The sequence below is a fragment of the Ascaphus truei genome, unplaced genomic scaffold, assembly GCF_040206685.1.
Source record: "Ascaphus truei isolate aAscTru1 unplaced genomic scaffold, aAscTru1.hap1 HAP1_SCAFFOLD_2684, whole genome shotgun sequence".
Lineage (NCBI taxonomy): Eukaryota > Metazoa > Chordata > Amphibia > Anura > Ascaphidae > Ascaphus > Ascaphus truei.
In genome coordinates this window covers 1-13,799 of record NW_027455626.1, presented here as the reverse complement: position 1 = coordinate 13,799, position 13,799 = coordinate 1, and the positions used below count along the sequence as shown (strand labels likewise).

Here is a 13,799-nt window from a genome sequence, read left to right as displayed (position 1 = left end):
GTTGGGACGTTATCCCGCTGTGCGGGTTTGGGGGAGTCACGTTGGGACGTTATCCCGCTGTGTGGGTTTGGGGGAGACACGGTGGGACGTTATCCCGCTGTGCGGGTTTGGGGGAGTCACGTTGGGACGTTATCCCGCAGTGCGGGTTTGGGGGAGTCACGTTGGGACGTTATCCCGCTGTGTGGGTTTGGGGGAGACACGTTGGGACGTTATCCCGCTGTGCGGGTTTGGGGGAGACACGTTGGGACGTTATCCCGCAGCGTGGGTTTGGGGGAGACACGTTGGGACGTTATCCCGCAGTGTGGGTTTGGGGGAGACACGTTGGGACGTTATCCCGCTGTGTAGGTTTGGGGGAGACACGTTGGGACGTTATCCCGCAGTGCGGGTTTGGGGGAGACACGTTGGGACGTTATCCCGCAGTGTGAGTTTGGGGGAGACACGTTGGGACGTTATCCCGCAGTGTGAGTTTGGGGGAGACACGTTGGGACGTTATCCCGCAGTGCGGGTTTGGGGGAGACACGTTGGGACGTTATCCCGCAGTGTGAGTTTGGGGGAGACACGTTGGGGCGTTATCCCGCAGTGTGGGTTTGTGGGAGACACGTTGGGACGTTATCCCGCAGTGTGAGTTTGGGGTAGACACGTTGGGACGTTATCCCGCTGTGTGAGTTTGGGGGAGATACGTTGGGGCGTTATCCCGCAGTGTGGGTTTGGGGGAGACACGTTCGGACGTTATCCCGCAGTGTGAGTTTGGGGGAGACACGGTGGGACGTTATCCCGCTGTGCGGGTTTGGGGGAGACACGTTGGGACGTTATCCCGCTGTGTGAGTTTGGGGGAGACACGTTGGGACGTTTTCCCGCAGTGTGAGTTTGGGGGAGACACGTTGGGACGTTATCCCGCTGTGTGGGTGTGGGGGAGACACGTTGGGACGTTATCCCGCTGTGCGGGTTTGGGGGAGACACGGTGGGACGTTATCCCGCTGTGCGGGTTTGGGGGAGACACGTTGGGACGTTATCCCGCAGTGTGGGTTTGGGGGAGACACGTTGGGACGTTATCCCGCTGTGTGGTTTTGGGGGAGACATGTTGGGACGTTATCCCGCTGTGCGGGTTTGGGGGAGACACGTTGGGATGTTATCCCGCTGTGCGGGTTTGGGGGAGACACGTTGGGATGTTATCCCGCTGTGCGGGTTTGGGGGAGTCACGTTGGGACGTTATCCCGCAGTGTGGGTTTGGGGGAGACACGTTGGGGCGTTATCCCGCTGTGTGGGTTTGGGGGAGACACGTTGGGACGTTATCCCGCAGTGCGGGTTTGGGGGAGACACGTTGGGACGTTATCCCGCAGTGTGAGTTTGGGGGAGACACGTTGGGACGGTATCCCGCTGTGTGGGTTTGGGGGAGACACGTTGGGACGTTATCCCGCAGTGCGGGTTTGGGGGAGACACGTTGGGACGTTATCCCGCTGTGTGGGTTTGGGGGAGACACGTTGGGACGTTATCCCGCTGTGCGGGTTTGGGGGAGACACGTTGGGACGTTATCCCGCTGTGTGGGTTTGGGGGAGACACGTTGGGACGTTATCCCGCTGTGTGGGTTTGGGGGAGACACGGTGGGACGTTATCTTGCAATGTGGGTTTGGGGGAGACACGTTGGGACGTTATCCCGCTGTGCGGGTTTGGGGGAGACACGTTGGGAAGTTATCCCGCTGTGTGGGTTTGGGGGAGACACGTTGGGACGTTATCCCACAGTGCGGGTTTGGGGGAGACACGTTGGGACGTTATCCCGCTGTGTGGGTTTGGGGGAGACACGTTGGGACGTTATCCCGCTGTGCGGGTTTGGGGGAGACACGTTGGGACGTTATCCCGCTGTGTGGGTTTGGGGGAGACACGGTGGGACGTTATCTTGCAATGTGGGTTTGGGGGAGACACGTTGGGACGTTATCCCGCTGTGCGGGTTTGGGGGAGACACGTTGGGAAGTTATCCCGCAGTGTGAGTTTGGGGGAGACACGTTGGGACGGTATCCCGCTGTGTGGGTTTGGGGGAGACACGTTGGGACGTTATCCCGCAGTGCGGGTTTGGGGGAGACACGTTGGGACGTTATCCCGCTGTGTGGGTTTGGGGGAGACCCGTTGGGACGTTATCCCGCTGTGCGGGTTTGGGGGAGACACGTTGGGACGTTATCCCGCTGTGCGGGTTTGGGGGAGACACGTTGGGACGTTATCCCGCTGTGTGGGTTTGGGGGAGACACGGTGGGACGTTATCTTGCAATGTGGGTTTGGGGGAGACACGTTGGGACGTTATCCCGCTGTGCGGGTTTGGGGGAGACACGTTGGGAAGTTATCCCGCTGTGTGGGTTTGGGGGAGACACGTTGGGACGTTATCCCGCTGTGCGGGTTTGGGGGAGACACGTTGGGACGTTTTCCCGCAGTGTGAGTTTGGGGGAGACACGTTGGGACATTATCCCGCAGTGTGGGTTTGGGGGAGACACGTTGGGACGTTATCCCACTGTGTGTGTTTGGGGGAGACACGTTGGGACGTTATCCCGCTGTGTGGGTTTGGGGGAGACACGGTGGGACGTTATCTTGCAGCCTGGGTTTGGGGGAGACACGTTGGGACGTTATCCCGCAGCGTGGGTTTGGGGGAGACACGTTGGGACGTTATCCCGCAGTGTGGGTTTGGGGGAGACACGTTGGGACGGTATCCCGCAGTGTGTGTTTGGGGGAGACACGTTGGGACGTTATCCCGCTGTGTGGGTTTGGGGGAGACACGGTGGGACGTTATCTTGCAGCGTGGGTTTGGGGGAGACACGTTGGGACGTTATCCCGCAGTGTGGGTTTGGGGGAGACACGTTGGGACGGTATCCCACAGTGCGGGTTTGGGGGAGACACGTTGGGACGTTATCCCGCAGTGTGTGTTTGGGGGAGACACGTTGGGACGTTATCCCGCTGTGTGGGTTTGGGGGAGACACGTTGGGGCGTTATCCCGCACTGTGGGTTTGGGGGAGACACGTTGGGACGTTATCCCGCTGTGTGAGTTTGGGGGAGACACGTTGGGACGTTATCCCACAGTGCGGGTTTGGGGGAGACACGTTGGGACGTTATCCCGCAGTGCGGGTTTGGGGGAGACACGTTGGGACGTTATCCCGCAGTGCGGGTTTGGGGGAGTCACGTTGGGGCGTTATCTTGCAATGTGGGTTTGGGGGAGACACGTTGGGACGTTATCCCGCAGTGTGAGTTTGGGGGAGACACGTTGGGACGTTATCCCGCTGTGCGGGTTTGGGGAAGACACGTTGGGACGTTATCCCGCAGTGTGGGTTTGGGGGAGACACGTTGGGACGTTATCCCGCAGTGTGGGTTTGGGGGAGACACGTTGGGACGTTATCCCGCAGTGCGGGTTTGGGGGAGACACGTTGGGACGTTATCTCGCTGTGTGGGTTTGGGGGAGACACGTTGGGACGTTATCTCGCTGTGTGGGTTTGGGGGAGACACGTTGGGACGTTATCCCGCAGTGCGGGTTTGGGGGAGACACGTTGGGACGTTATCCCACAGTGCGGGTTTGGGGGAGACACGTTGGGACGTTATCCTGCAGTGCGGGTTTGGGGGAGACACGTTGGGACGTTATCCCACAGTGCGGGTTTGGGGAGACACGTTGGGGCGTTATCCCGCAGTGCGGGTTTGGGGGAGACACGTTGGGACGTTATCCCGCAGTGCGGGTTTGGGGGAGACACGTTGGGACGTTATCCCGCTGTGTGGGTTTGGGGGAGACACGTTGGGACGTTATCCTGCAGTGCGGGTTTGGGGGAGACACGTTGGGACGTTATCCCACAGTGCGGGTTTGGGGGAGACACGTTGGGACGGTATCCCACAGTGCGGGTTTGGGGGAGACACATTGGGACGTTATCCCGCAGTGTGGGTTTGGGGGAGACACGTTGGGACGTTATCCCGCAGTGTGGGTTTGGGGGAGTCACGTTGGGACGTTATCCCGCAGTGTGAGTTTGGGGGAGACACGTTGGGACGTTATCCCACAGTGCGGGTTTGGGGGAGACACGTTGGGACGGTATCCCACAGTGCGGGTTTGGGGGAGACACATTGGGACGTTATCCCGCAGTGTGGGTTTGGGGGAGACACGTTGGGACGTTATCCCGCAGTGTGGGTTTGGGGGAGTCACGTTGGGACGTTATCCCGCAGTGTGAGTTTGGGGGAGACACGTTGGGACGTTATCCCGCTGTGTGAGTTTGGGGGAGACACGTTGGGACGTTATCCCACAGTGCGGGTTTGGGGAGACACGTTGGGGCGTTATCCCGCAGTGTGAGTTTGGGGGAGACACGTTGGGACGTTATCCCACAGTGCGGGTTTGGGGGAGACACATTGGGACGTTATCCCGCAGTGTGAGTTTGGGGGAGACACGTTGGGACGTTATCCCGCTGTGTGGGTTTGGGGGAGACACGTTGGGACGTTATCCCGCTGTGCGGGTTTTGGGGGAGACACGTTGGGACGTTATCCCGCTGTGTGGGTTTGGGGGAGACACGTTGGGACGTTATCCTGCAGTGCGGGTTTGGGGGAGACACGTTGGGACGTTATCCCGCAGTGCGAGTTTGGGGGAGACACGTTGGGACGGTATCCCGCTGTGTGGGTTTGGGGGAGACACGTTGGGACGTTATCCCGCTGTGTGAGTTTGGGGGAGACACGTTGGGACGTTATCCCACAGTGCGGGTTTGGGGAGACACGTTGGGGCGTTATCCCACAGTGCGGGTTTGGGGGAGACACATTGGGACGTTATCCCACAGTGCGGGTTTGGGGGAGACACATTGGGACGTTATCCCGCAGTGTGAGTTTGGGGGAGACACGTTGGGACGTTATCCCACAGTGCGGGTTTGGGGGAGACACATTGGGACATTATCCCGCAGTGTGGGTTTGGGGGAGACACGTTGGGACGTTATCTTGCAATGTGGGTTTGGGGGAGACACGTTGGGACGGTATCCCGCTGTGTGGGTTTGGGGGAGACACGTTGGGACGTTATCCCGCAGTGTGGGTTTGGGGGAGACACGTTGGGACGTTATCTTGCAATGTGGGTTTGGGGGAGACACGTTGGGACGATATCCCGCTGTGTGAGTTTGGGGGTGAAAATAATCTGGATTAGATGAGGTGATTTGTAAACTTGTTTGACTCAGATTAGCCGAATATTGTTCAAAGCGTCAGTGACAGTGTTAAGTGGTCAGTCCGTCTGAGGACCCAAGTGTACTAATGTTAGTGACAGGATTATGGGTCAGTCCCTTCGAGGACCCAAGTGTACTAATGTTAGTGACAGGATTATGGGTCAGTCCCTTCGAGGACCCAAGTGTACTAATGTTAGTGACAGTGTTGTGTTTTTATTATCTGCGAGCGCGGTTACAACGTACAATACAATGAGAAACACACAGCGACCGTAAGCTCACCGCAGTTTATATTTTCTAACAAATTAATGAACTTTAAATGATAAAAATAATGATGATGGGAAGGGGAGGGGGGAGGCAGGGGGGGGAGGGGGAAGGGGGAGGGAGGGGGGGAGAAAAGGGGGATAGAGAGAAAGAAGAAAGCGCTCTGCGGGTCCTCACATCTCGCCGGAAACTCCTGCGCACCCAGCACCCTATAGTTCCTGCAATCTATCCCAGGACCTGTGTCGCAGTGCAGTGGGCACCCAGTCTGAATATCTAAAGGGCCCAGCACCTCTTTACATGTGCCGGGGGGCAGCGTGTCCAGAAAGGGCCCCCACTCACTCAGGAATGTATCTGTCTTTTCTTATTGCCTCCAAATGAGTCACATTTCCCCTCATAACTGCGAACAGATCAGATGCTAATTGTCCAGTTGTTGGAGCGAATGGTTTAGCCAGTTGACCAGAATCCGCTTGCGCGCTAAAAGGAGAATCATTCCCGCCAGCTGCGGCAAACTGACCGTCAGGGTCTTCCAGCCTTCCAGATATCCAAATAACATTGGGTTAACGTCACGGGGAAGCTTTGTTTTTAGCAATTTGTTTAGAAACCTTAAGGTTTTATTCCAGGATGTCTTTATCTCTCTTCAGTACCACAGGCGATGGGAGATATTGGCGCTGGTACTGCCGCACCTTTTACACACAATTGGAGAAATGTGTTGAAATGTGTATAGTTGTGCTGGGGTGAGGAATGCCTGGTTCAATATCTTAATCTGCAGTTACATAGTTACACAGTTACATAGTTACATAGTTACATAGTTACATAGTTACACAGTTACACAGTTACATAGTTACATAGTTACACAGTTACATAGTAGATGAGGTTGAAAAAAGACATAGGTCCATCAAGTTCAACCTGTGCTAAATTTAGACAACAGATACTTTATCCTATATCTATACTTATTGATCCAGAGGAAGGCAAACAAAAAACCCCAGTGTTATATCATCCAATGATATCTCATAAGGGGAAAAATAAATTCCTTCCTGATCCAAGAATTGGCAATCGGATAACTCCCTGGATCAGCATCCTTCCCATGAATACTTATTTGGTATATCCCTGTATACCTTTCCCATCTAAAAAGATGTCCAACCTTTTTTTGAACATCTATTGTATCTGCCATCACAGTCTCCATGGGTAGATAATGAATCCCACACTGTAACTGCCCTTACTGTAAAGAACCCTTTCCTTTGTTGCTGGTGAAATTTCCTTTCCTCCAACCTTAAGGGATGGCCCCGAGTCCTTAGTACTGCCCGTGGGATGAATAGTTCTTTTGAAAGCTCCTTGTATTGTCCCCTAATATATTTGTATATAGTTATCATATCCCCTCTTAGACGCCTCTTTTCTAATGTAAATAAGTGTAATTTAGCTAGCCTCTCCTCATAAGTTAGAATGTCCATCCCCTTTATTAATTTGGTGGCTCTTCTCTGCACTCTCTCTAGTTCCATAATGTATTTTCTAAAGGGGTCAGTCTCCTAGGGGCAAAGTGTACCAATGGCAGTGACATGGTTAAGGTCAGTCCCTCCTAGGGGCAAAGTGTACTAATGCCAGTGACATGGTTAAGGGGTCAGTCTCCTAGGGGCAAAGTGTACTAATGGCAGTGACATGGTTAAGGGGTCAGTCTCTCCTAGGGGCAAAGTGTACTAATGGCAGTGACATGGTTAACGGGTCAGTCTCTCCTAGGGGCAAAGTGTACTAATGGCAGTGACATGGTTAAGGGGTCAGTCTCCTAGGGGCAAAGTGTACCAATGGCAGTGACAGGGTTAAGGGGTCAGTCTCCTAGGGGCAAAGTGTACCAATGGCAGTGACATGGTTAAGGGGTCAGTCTCCTAGGGGCAAAGTGTACCAATGGCAGTGACAGGGTTAAGGGGTCAGTCTCTCCTAGGGGCTAAGTGTACTAATGGCAGTGACAGGGTTAAGGGGCCAGTCTCCTAGGGGCAAAGTGTACTAATGGCAGTGACATGGTTAAGGGGTCAGTCTCCTAGGGGCAAAGTGTACTAATGGCAGTGACAGGGTTAAGGGGTCAGTCTCCTAGGGGCAAAGTGTACTGTACTAATGGCAGTGACAGGGTTAAGAGGTCAGTCTCCTAGGGGCAAAGTGTACCAATGGCAGTGACATGGTTAAGGGGTCAGTCTCCTAGGGGCAAAGTGTACTAATGGCAGTGACAGGGTTAAGAGGTCAGTCTCCTAGGGGCAAAGTGTACTAATGGCAGTGACATGGTTAAGGGGTCAGTCTCCTAGGGGCAAAGTGTACTAATGGCAGTGACAGGGTTAAGGGTCAGTCTCCTAGGGGCAAAGTGTACTAATGGCAGTGACAGGGTTAAGGGTCAGTCTCCTAGGGGCAAAGTGTACTAATGGCAGTGACATGGTTAAGGGGTCAGTCTCCTAGGGGCAAAGTGTACTAATGGCAGTGACATGGTTAAGGGGCCAGTCTCCTAGGGGCAAAGTGTACCAATGGCAGTGACATGGTTAAGGGGTCAGTCTCTCCTAGCGGCAAAGTGTACTAATGGCAGTGACATGGTTAAGGGGTCAGTCTCCTAGGGGCAAAGTGTACCAATGGCAGTGACATGGTTAAGGGTTCAGTCTCCTAGGGGCAAAGTGTACTAATGGCAGTGACAGGGTTAAGGGGTCAGTCTCCTAGGGGCAAAGTGTACTAATGGCAGTGACAGGGTTAAGGGGTCAGTCTCCTAGGGGCAAAGTGTACCAATGGCAGTGACAGGGTTAAGGGGTCAGTCCCTCCTAGGGGCAAAGTGTACCAATGGCAGTGACAGGGTTAAGGGGTCAGTCTCCTAGGGGCAAAGTGTACTAATGGCAGTGACATGGTTAAGGGGTCAGTCTCCTAGGGGCAAAGTGTACTAATGGCAGTGACAGGGTTAAGGGGTCAGTCTCCTAGGGGCAAAGTGTACTAATGGCAGTGACAGGGTTAAGGGGTCAGTCTCCTAGGGGCAAAGTGTACTAATGGCAGTGACATGGTTAAGGGGTCAGTCTCCTAGGGGCAAAGTGTACTAATGGCAGTGACATGGTTAAGGGGTCAGTCTCCTAGGGGCAAAGTGTACTAATGGCAGTGACAGGGTTAAGGGGTCAGTCTCCTAGGGGCAAAGTGTACTAATGGCAGAGACAGGGTTAAGGGGTCAGTCTCCTAGGGGCAAAGTGACGGTTAAGGGGACACATTTTTTTTAACCTTTATTTATTAATACAGTGGCTATATACCGGCTCTCACACACGTGTCCTGCCCCTTACCCCACACTGACACGCACACACGTGTCCTGCCCCTTACCCCACACCAGCTCTCACACACGTGTCCTGCCCCTTACCCCACACTGACACGCACACACGTGTCCTGCCCCTTACCCCACACCGGCTCTCACACACGTGTCCTGCCCCTTACTCCACACTGACACGCACACACGTGTCCTGCCCCTTACCCCACACAGGCTCTCACACACGTGTCCTGCCCCTTACCCCTCACTGACACGCACACACGTGTCCTGCCCCTTACCCCACACTGACACGCACACACGTGTCCTGCCCCTTACCCCACACTGACACACACACACGTGTCCTGCCCCTTACCCCTCACTGACACGCACACACGTGTCCTGCCCCTTACCCCACACTGACACGCACACACTGTCCTGCCCCCTTACCCCTCACTGACACCACACTACGTCCCTCCCCCTTACCCCTCACTGACACCACTCCATGGTCCCTGTGTTATTCCCAGCCCTGTACGTTCTTGCAGGTTAGACGTCTGGGCGCATTCCCCCTCTGTATCTACACACTGCGATATATTGTATTGTGTGTCACTGTGCGTTTATGTAGCCGTTTGTATCCTGCAGTCAATGTGTAGTAGTGGTGTGGTTATATTGCAGTGTGTATCCTGAAGTTGTTGTGTATCAGTGTGTTGTTATAGTAGTGTGTATATGGCATTGGTGGGGTAGTTTTGTAATAGTGTATGTATAGCTGTGTATCATTGTATGAAATGTGTATCCTACCATTGTCGATTTTGTAGCTGTGTCCCATATTGTCTGTACTGCATCCAACAGTCGTGTGGTTGCGTAGCATCATTGTGTTGTAGTGTGCTCTACCTGCTGTTTCATGTTAAAGTTGTGTAGTAGTGTGTATTGTTGCACTGTGTAACCGCATTGTGTCAGTGTGTTGTGTTGCAGTAGTATTAGTAGTGTGTTGTGTGCAGTGTTTATCATCAGTCGGTGTGTAGCAGTGTTGTGTGTTGCAGTGTGTATCCTGTAGTCAGTGTTGTTGTGTTTGCAGTGGTATCCTGCAGTCGGTGTGTGTGATTCTGTGCAGAATCGCGTCTCTCGCGCCTCCGGGAATCTCGCTTTGGACCCACAGAACATTCAATAATTCACCAATCAGGTGAGAGCAATCCTCACTCTCCTCTTCCCCACCAATCCTCTCTCTCCTCTTCCCCCCCTCCAATCCTCACTCTCCTCTCCCCCCCTCCAATCCTCACTCCCCTCTCCCCCCACCAATCCTCTCTCTCCTCTTCCCCCCTCCAATCCTCACTCTCCTATCCCCCCTCCAATTCTCTCTCCTCTTCACCCCTCTCCAATCCTCACTCTCCCTCCCCCCTCCAATCCCCTCTCTCCTCTCCCCCCCCCTCCAATCCTCACTCTCCCTACCCCCCTCCAATCATCTCTCTCCTCTCCCCCCCCTCCAATCCTCACTCTCCTATCCCCCCACCACCCCTCTCCTCTCCCCCCCTCCAATCCTCACTCTCCTACCCCCCTCCAATCCACCTCCTCCCCCCCCCCCAATCCTCACTCTCCTATCCCCCCACCAATCCCTCTCATCCTCTACCCCCCCTCCAATCCACACTCTCCTAACCCCCCACAATCCACTCACCACCACTCCCCCCCTCCAATCCTCTCTCTCCAATCCCCCCACCAATCCCTCTCTCTCCCTCCCCCCCACCAACCCCCCACCCCACCCCCCCCTCCACCCACCTCCATCCCCCCTCCAATCCTCTCTCCTCTCCCCCCCCCTCCAACCCCACTCTCCTATCCCCCCTCCAATCCTCTCTCCTCTTCCCCCCCTCCAATCCTCACTCTCCTAACCCCCCCTCCAATCCTCTCACCTCTTCCCCCCTCCAACCTCACTCTCCCTCTTCCCCCCCTCCAATCCACACCTCCTATCCCCCTCCAATCCTCTCCCCAACCCCCCACCAAACCTCTCTCACCTCTCCCCCCTCCAATCCTCACTCTCCTCTTCCCCCCACCAAACCTCACCACCACTCCACCCCCACCAATCCTCACTCTCCTCTCCCCCCACCAAACCCACCCCCCCCCCCCCCCAAACCCACACCCACCCCCCCACCAATCCTCTCTCTCCTCTTCCCCCCCTCCAATCCTCACTCACCAATCCCCCCACCAACCACACTCACCACTCCCCCCCACCAATCCTCTCTCACCTCTCCCCCCCCTCCAAACCTCACTCACCTATCCCCCCACCCAATCCTCACTCACCTCACCCCCCCCCTCCAACCCCACACCCCTACCCCCCCACCAACCACACACCCACCCCCCCCCAACCACACACCCACCCCCCCCCAACCCACTCCTCTTCCCCCCCTCCAATCCTCACCTCCTCACCCCCCCACCAACCACTCACACCAACCCCCCTCCAACCCTCCTCCCAATCCCCCCTCCAATCCTCTCTCTCCTCTCCCCCCACCAATCCACACCTCCACTCCCCCCCTCCAAACCCTCACTCTCCACTTCCCCCCCACCAACCACACACCCACTCCCCCCACCAATCCTCTCTCCCTCTCCCCCCTCCAATCCACACTCCCCAACCCCCCACCAATCCACACTCACCACAACCCCCACCCAACCTCACCACCCAACCCCCCCACCAACCCACACATCCACACCCCCCCACCAATCCTCCTCCCCACTCCCCCCCTCAATCCTCTCACTCCCTCCCCCCCTCACCCACAACCCTCCCCACTCCCCCCCACCAATCCTCACTCTCCCTCCCCCCACCCACAACCTCACACTCCACTCCCCCCACCCAACCTCTCTCTCCTCTCCCCCCCTCCAATCCTCTCTCTCCCTCCCCCCCACCAATCCACTCTCTCCTCCCCCCTCCAATCCCTCTCTCCTCACCCCCCTCACAACCCTCTCTCCTCCCCCCCACCAATCCTCACCCCACTCCCCCCCCTCCAACCTCCTCTCCTCACCCCCCTTCCAAACCCTCCACTCCCCCCCCCCACCAATCCCACTCTCCTCTCCCCCACCATCCTCTCTCCCTCCCCCCTCCAATCCTCTCCTCTCCCCCCCTCCACTCCTCTCTCTCCTCTCCCCCCTCCAATCCTCTCTCTCCTCTCCCCCCCTCCAATCCTCTCTCCTCTCCCCCCTCCAATCCTCTCTCTCCTCTCCCCCCCCTCCAATCCTCTCTCTCCTCTCCCCCCCTCCAATCCTCTCTCTCCTCTCCCCCCTCAATCCTCTCTCTCCTCTTCCCCCTCCAATCCTCTCCTCTCCCCCCCTCCAATCCTCCCTCTCATCTCCCCCATCCAATCCTCTCTCCTCTCCCCCCTCCAATCCTCTCTCATCTCCCCCCTCCAATCCTCTCTCCTCTCCCCCCTCCAATCCTCTCTCCTCTCCCCCTCCAATCTCTCCTCTCCCCCCTCCAATCCTTTCTCCTCTCCCCCCTCCAATCCTCTCTCCTCTCCCCTCCAATCCTCTCTCCTCTCCCCCCTCAAATCCTCCCTTTCCTCTCCCCCTTCAAAACCTCTCTCCCCTCCAATCCATCCTCTCCTCTCCCCCCTCCAATCCTCTCCCCCCTCCAATCCTCTCCCCCCTCCAATCCTCTCCCCCCTCCAATCCTCCCTCTCCTCTCCCCCCTCCAATCCTCACTGTCCTCTCTCCCCTCCAATCCTCCCTTTCCTCTCTCCCCTCCAATCCTCCCTTTCCTCTCTCCCCTCCAATCCTCCCTTTCCTCTCTCCCCTCCAATCCTCCCTCTCCTCTCTCCCCTCCAATCCTCCCTTTCCTCTCTCCCCTCCAATCCTTCCTCTCCTCTCTCCCCTCCAATCCTCCCTTTCCTCTCTCCCCTCCAATCCTCCCTCTCTTCTCTCCCCTCCAATCCTCCCTCTCTTCTCTCCCCTCCAATCCTCCCTCTCTTCTCCCCCCTCAAATCCTCCCTCTCCTCTCCCCCCTCAAATCCTCCCTCTCCTCTCCTCTCCCCCCTCCAATCCTCTCTCCCCTCCAATCCTCCCTTTCCTCTCTCCCCTCCAATCCTCCCTCTCCTCTCCCCTCTCCAAGCCTCCCTCGACCCTTCTTGTATCTCTCTCCCCCCTTCTCAGGAGCGGTTCCTCCGCTGGTTCACATCCTGCGGAGCTCCCAGGACCCCGGCTGTTTGCAGAGCTGCCTGCGCGCTCTGCGTATCCTCGGAGATTCGGCGTGTCACCGCCTGTCTATCTGTCAGCATGGCGGCATGTCCCCCTGCGCCTCTCTGCTCACCTCCCCGGACCCTGCGCTGGTGTGTGCCGCGGCGCGCGCGGTGTGTGAGCTGAGCCGCGGCTGCTCTCTGGACTGCGCGGAGCAGCTGTGCGCGGCTGTGCCAGTCCTGGTGGTGTTAGGAGGGGAGTGCAGGGTAGAGGGGGAAGAGGTGAAGCCTGCGGTGCGTCAAGCCGCGCTCGGTACCCTGTGCAATCTGTGTAGCCAGGGGGCGCTGCGACCCACGCTGGGCAACGCGGGCGTGGTGGGGGCTCCTTGTGTCAGAGACGGGTGCTCTGCGCGGAGCCCCCACCCGCTGCCTCCCCCTGGTGAGAGCGCTGTGCATGTGCTGCCGGGAAGCTCTGAACCGCCGGCGTGTCCGGAGGAGGGGGGTCTGGAGCTGCTGCTGGATCTGCTGCGCGACCCCCAATATTACTCTGCGCACCCCCGAATCACCGCCGCCTTCCTGCACTACTGCCACGACACTGCCGCGCTCACCCTGCTGGGGGCCGGGGGCCTGGCCACTCTCCTGGCCCGCCGGCTGGAGGAGCTGGCCGAGGCCGAAGGACCGCGGGGGGAGGGGCAGGGGCCACGGGGGGAGGGGCAGGGGCCGCGGGGGGAGGGGCAGGGGCCGCAGGGGGAGGCAGACCAAGAGGAGAGAGCAGCCGCCTCATTCGATTTCCCATCGGAGCAAAGAGACAAGAGACAGAGAGAAGGAACCACCGGGTCAGAGGACGGCCTGAGGTGAGGGGCGAGAGGTCATCACAGCGGGGAGAGGGGTCACAGACAGGGGGGGAGAGGGGGGGCACAGACAGGGGGGGAGAGGGGGGGCACATAGGGGGGTCACCGACGGGAGGAAGAAGGGGGGCACATACGGGGGGAGAGG

The 13,799-nt window shown here is 57.2% G+C and overlaps 1 protein-coding gene across 1 annotated transcript in view; it reads left to right on the top strand.

The window, feature by feature from the left end:
• The window catches only part of ARMC5 (armadillo repeat containing 5), a 33,323-nt gene extending 19,658 nt beyond the window's left edge, over nt 1-13,665 (top strand). The window contains 7 exon segments of the mRNA XM_075582876.1: nt 9,198-9,225; nt 9,278-9,304; nt 9,741-9,809; nt 9,812-9,832; nt 12,781-13,181; nt 13,183-13,291; nt 13,294-13,665. Of these exon segments, the coding sequence (XP_075438991.1) occupies nt 9,198-9,225; nt 9,278-9,304; nt 9,741-9,809; nt 9,812-9,832; nt 12,781-13,181; nt 13,183-13,291; nt 13,294-13,661 (1,023 nt within the window). The 3' untranslated portion in view covers nt 13,662-13,665.
• Nucleotides 13,666-13,799: the final 134 nt, after the last annotated feature.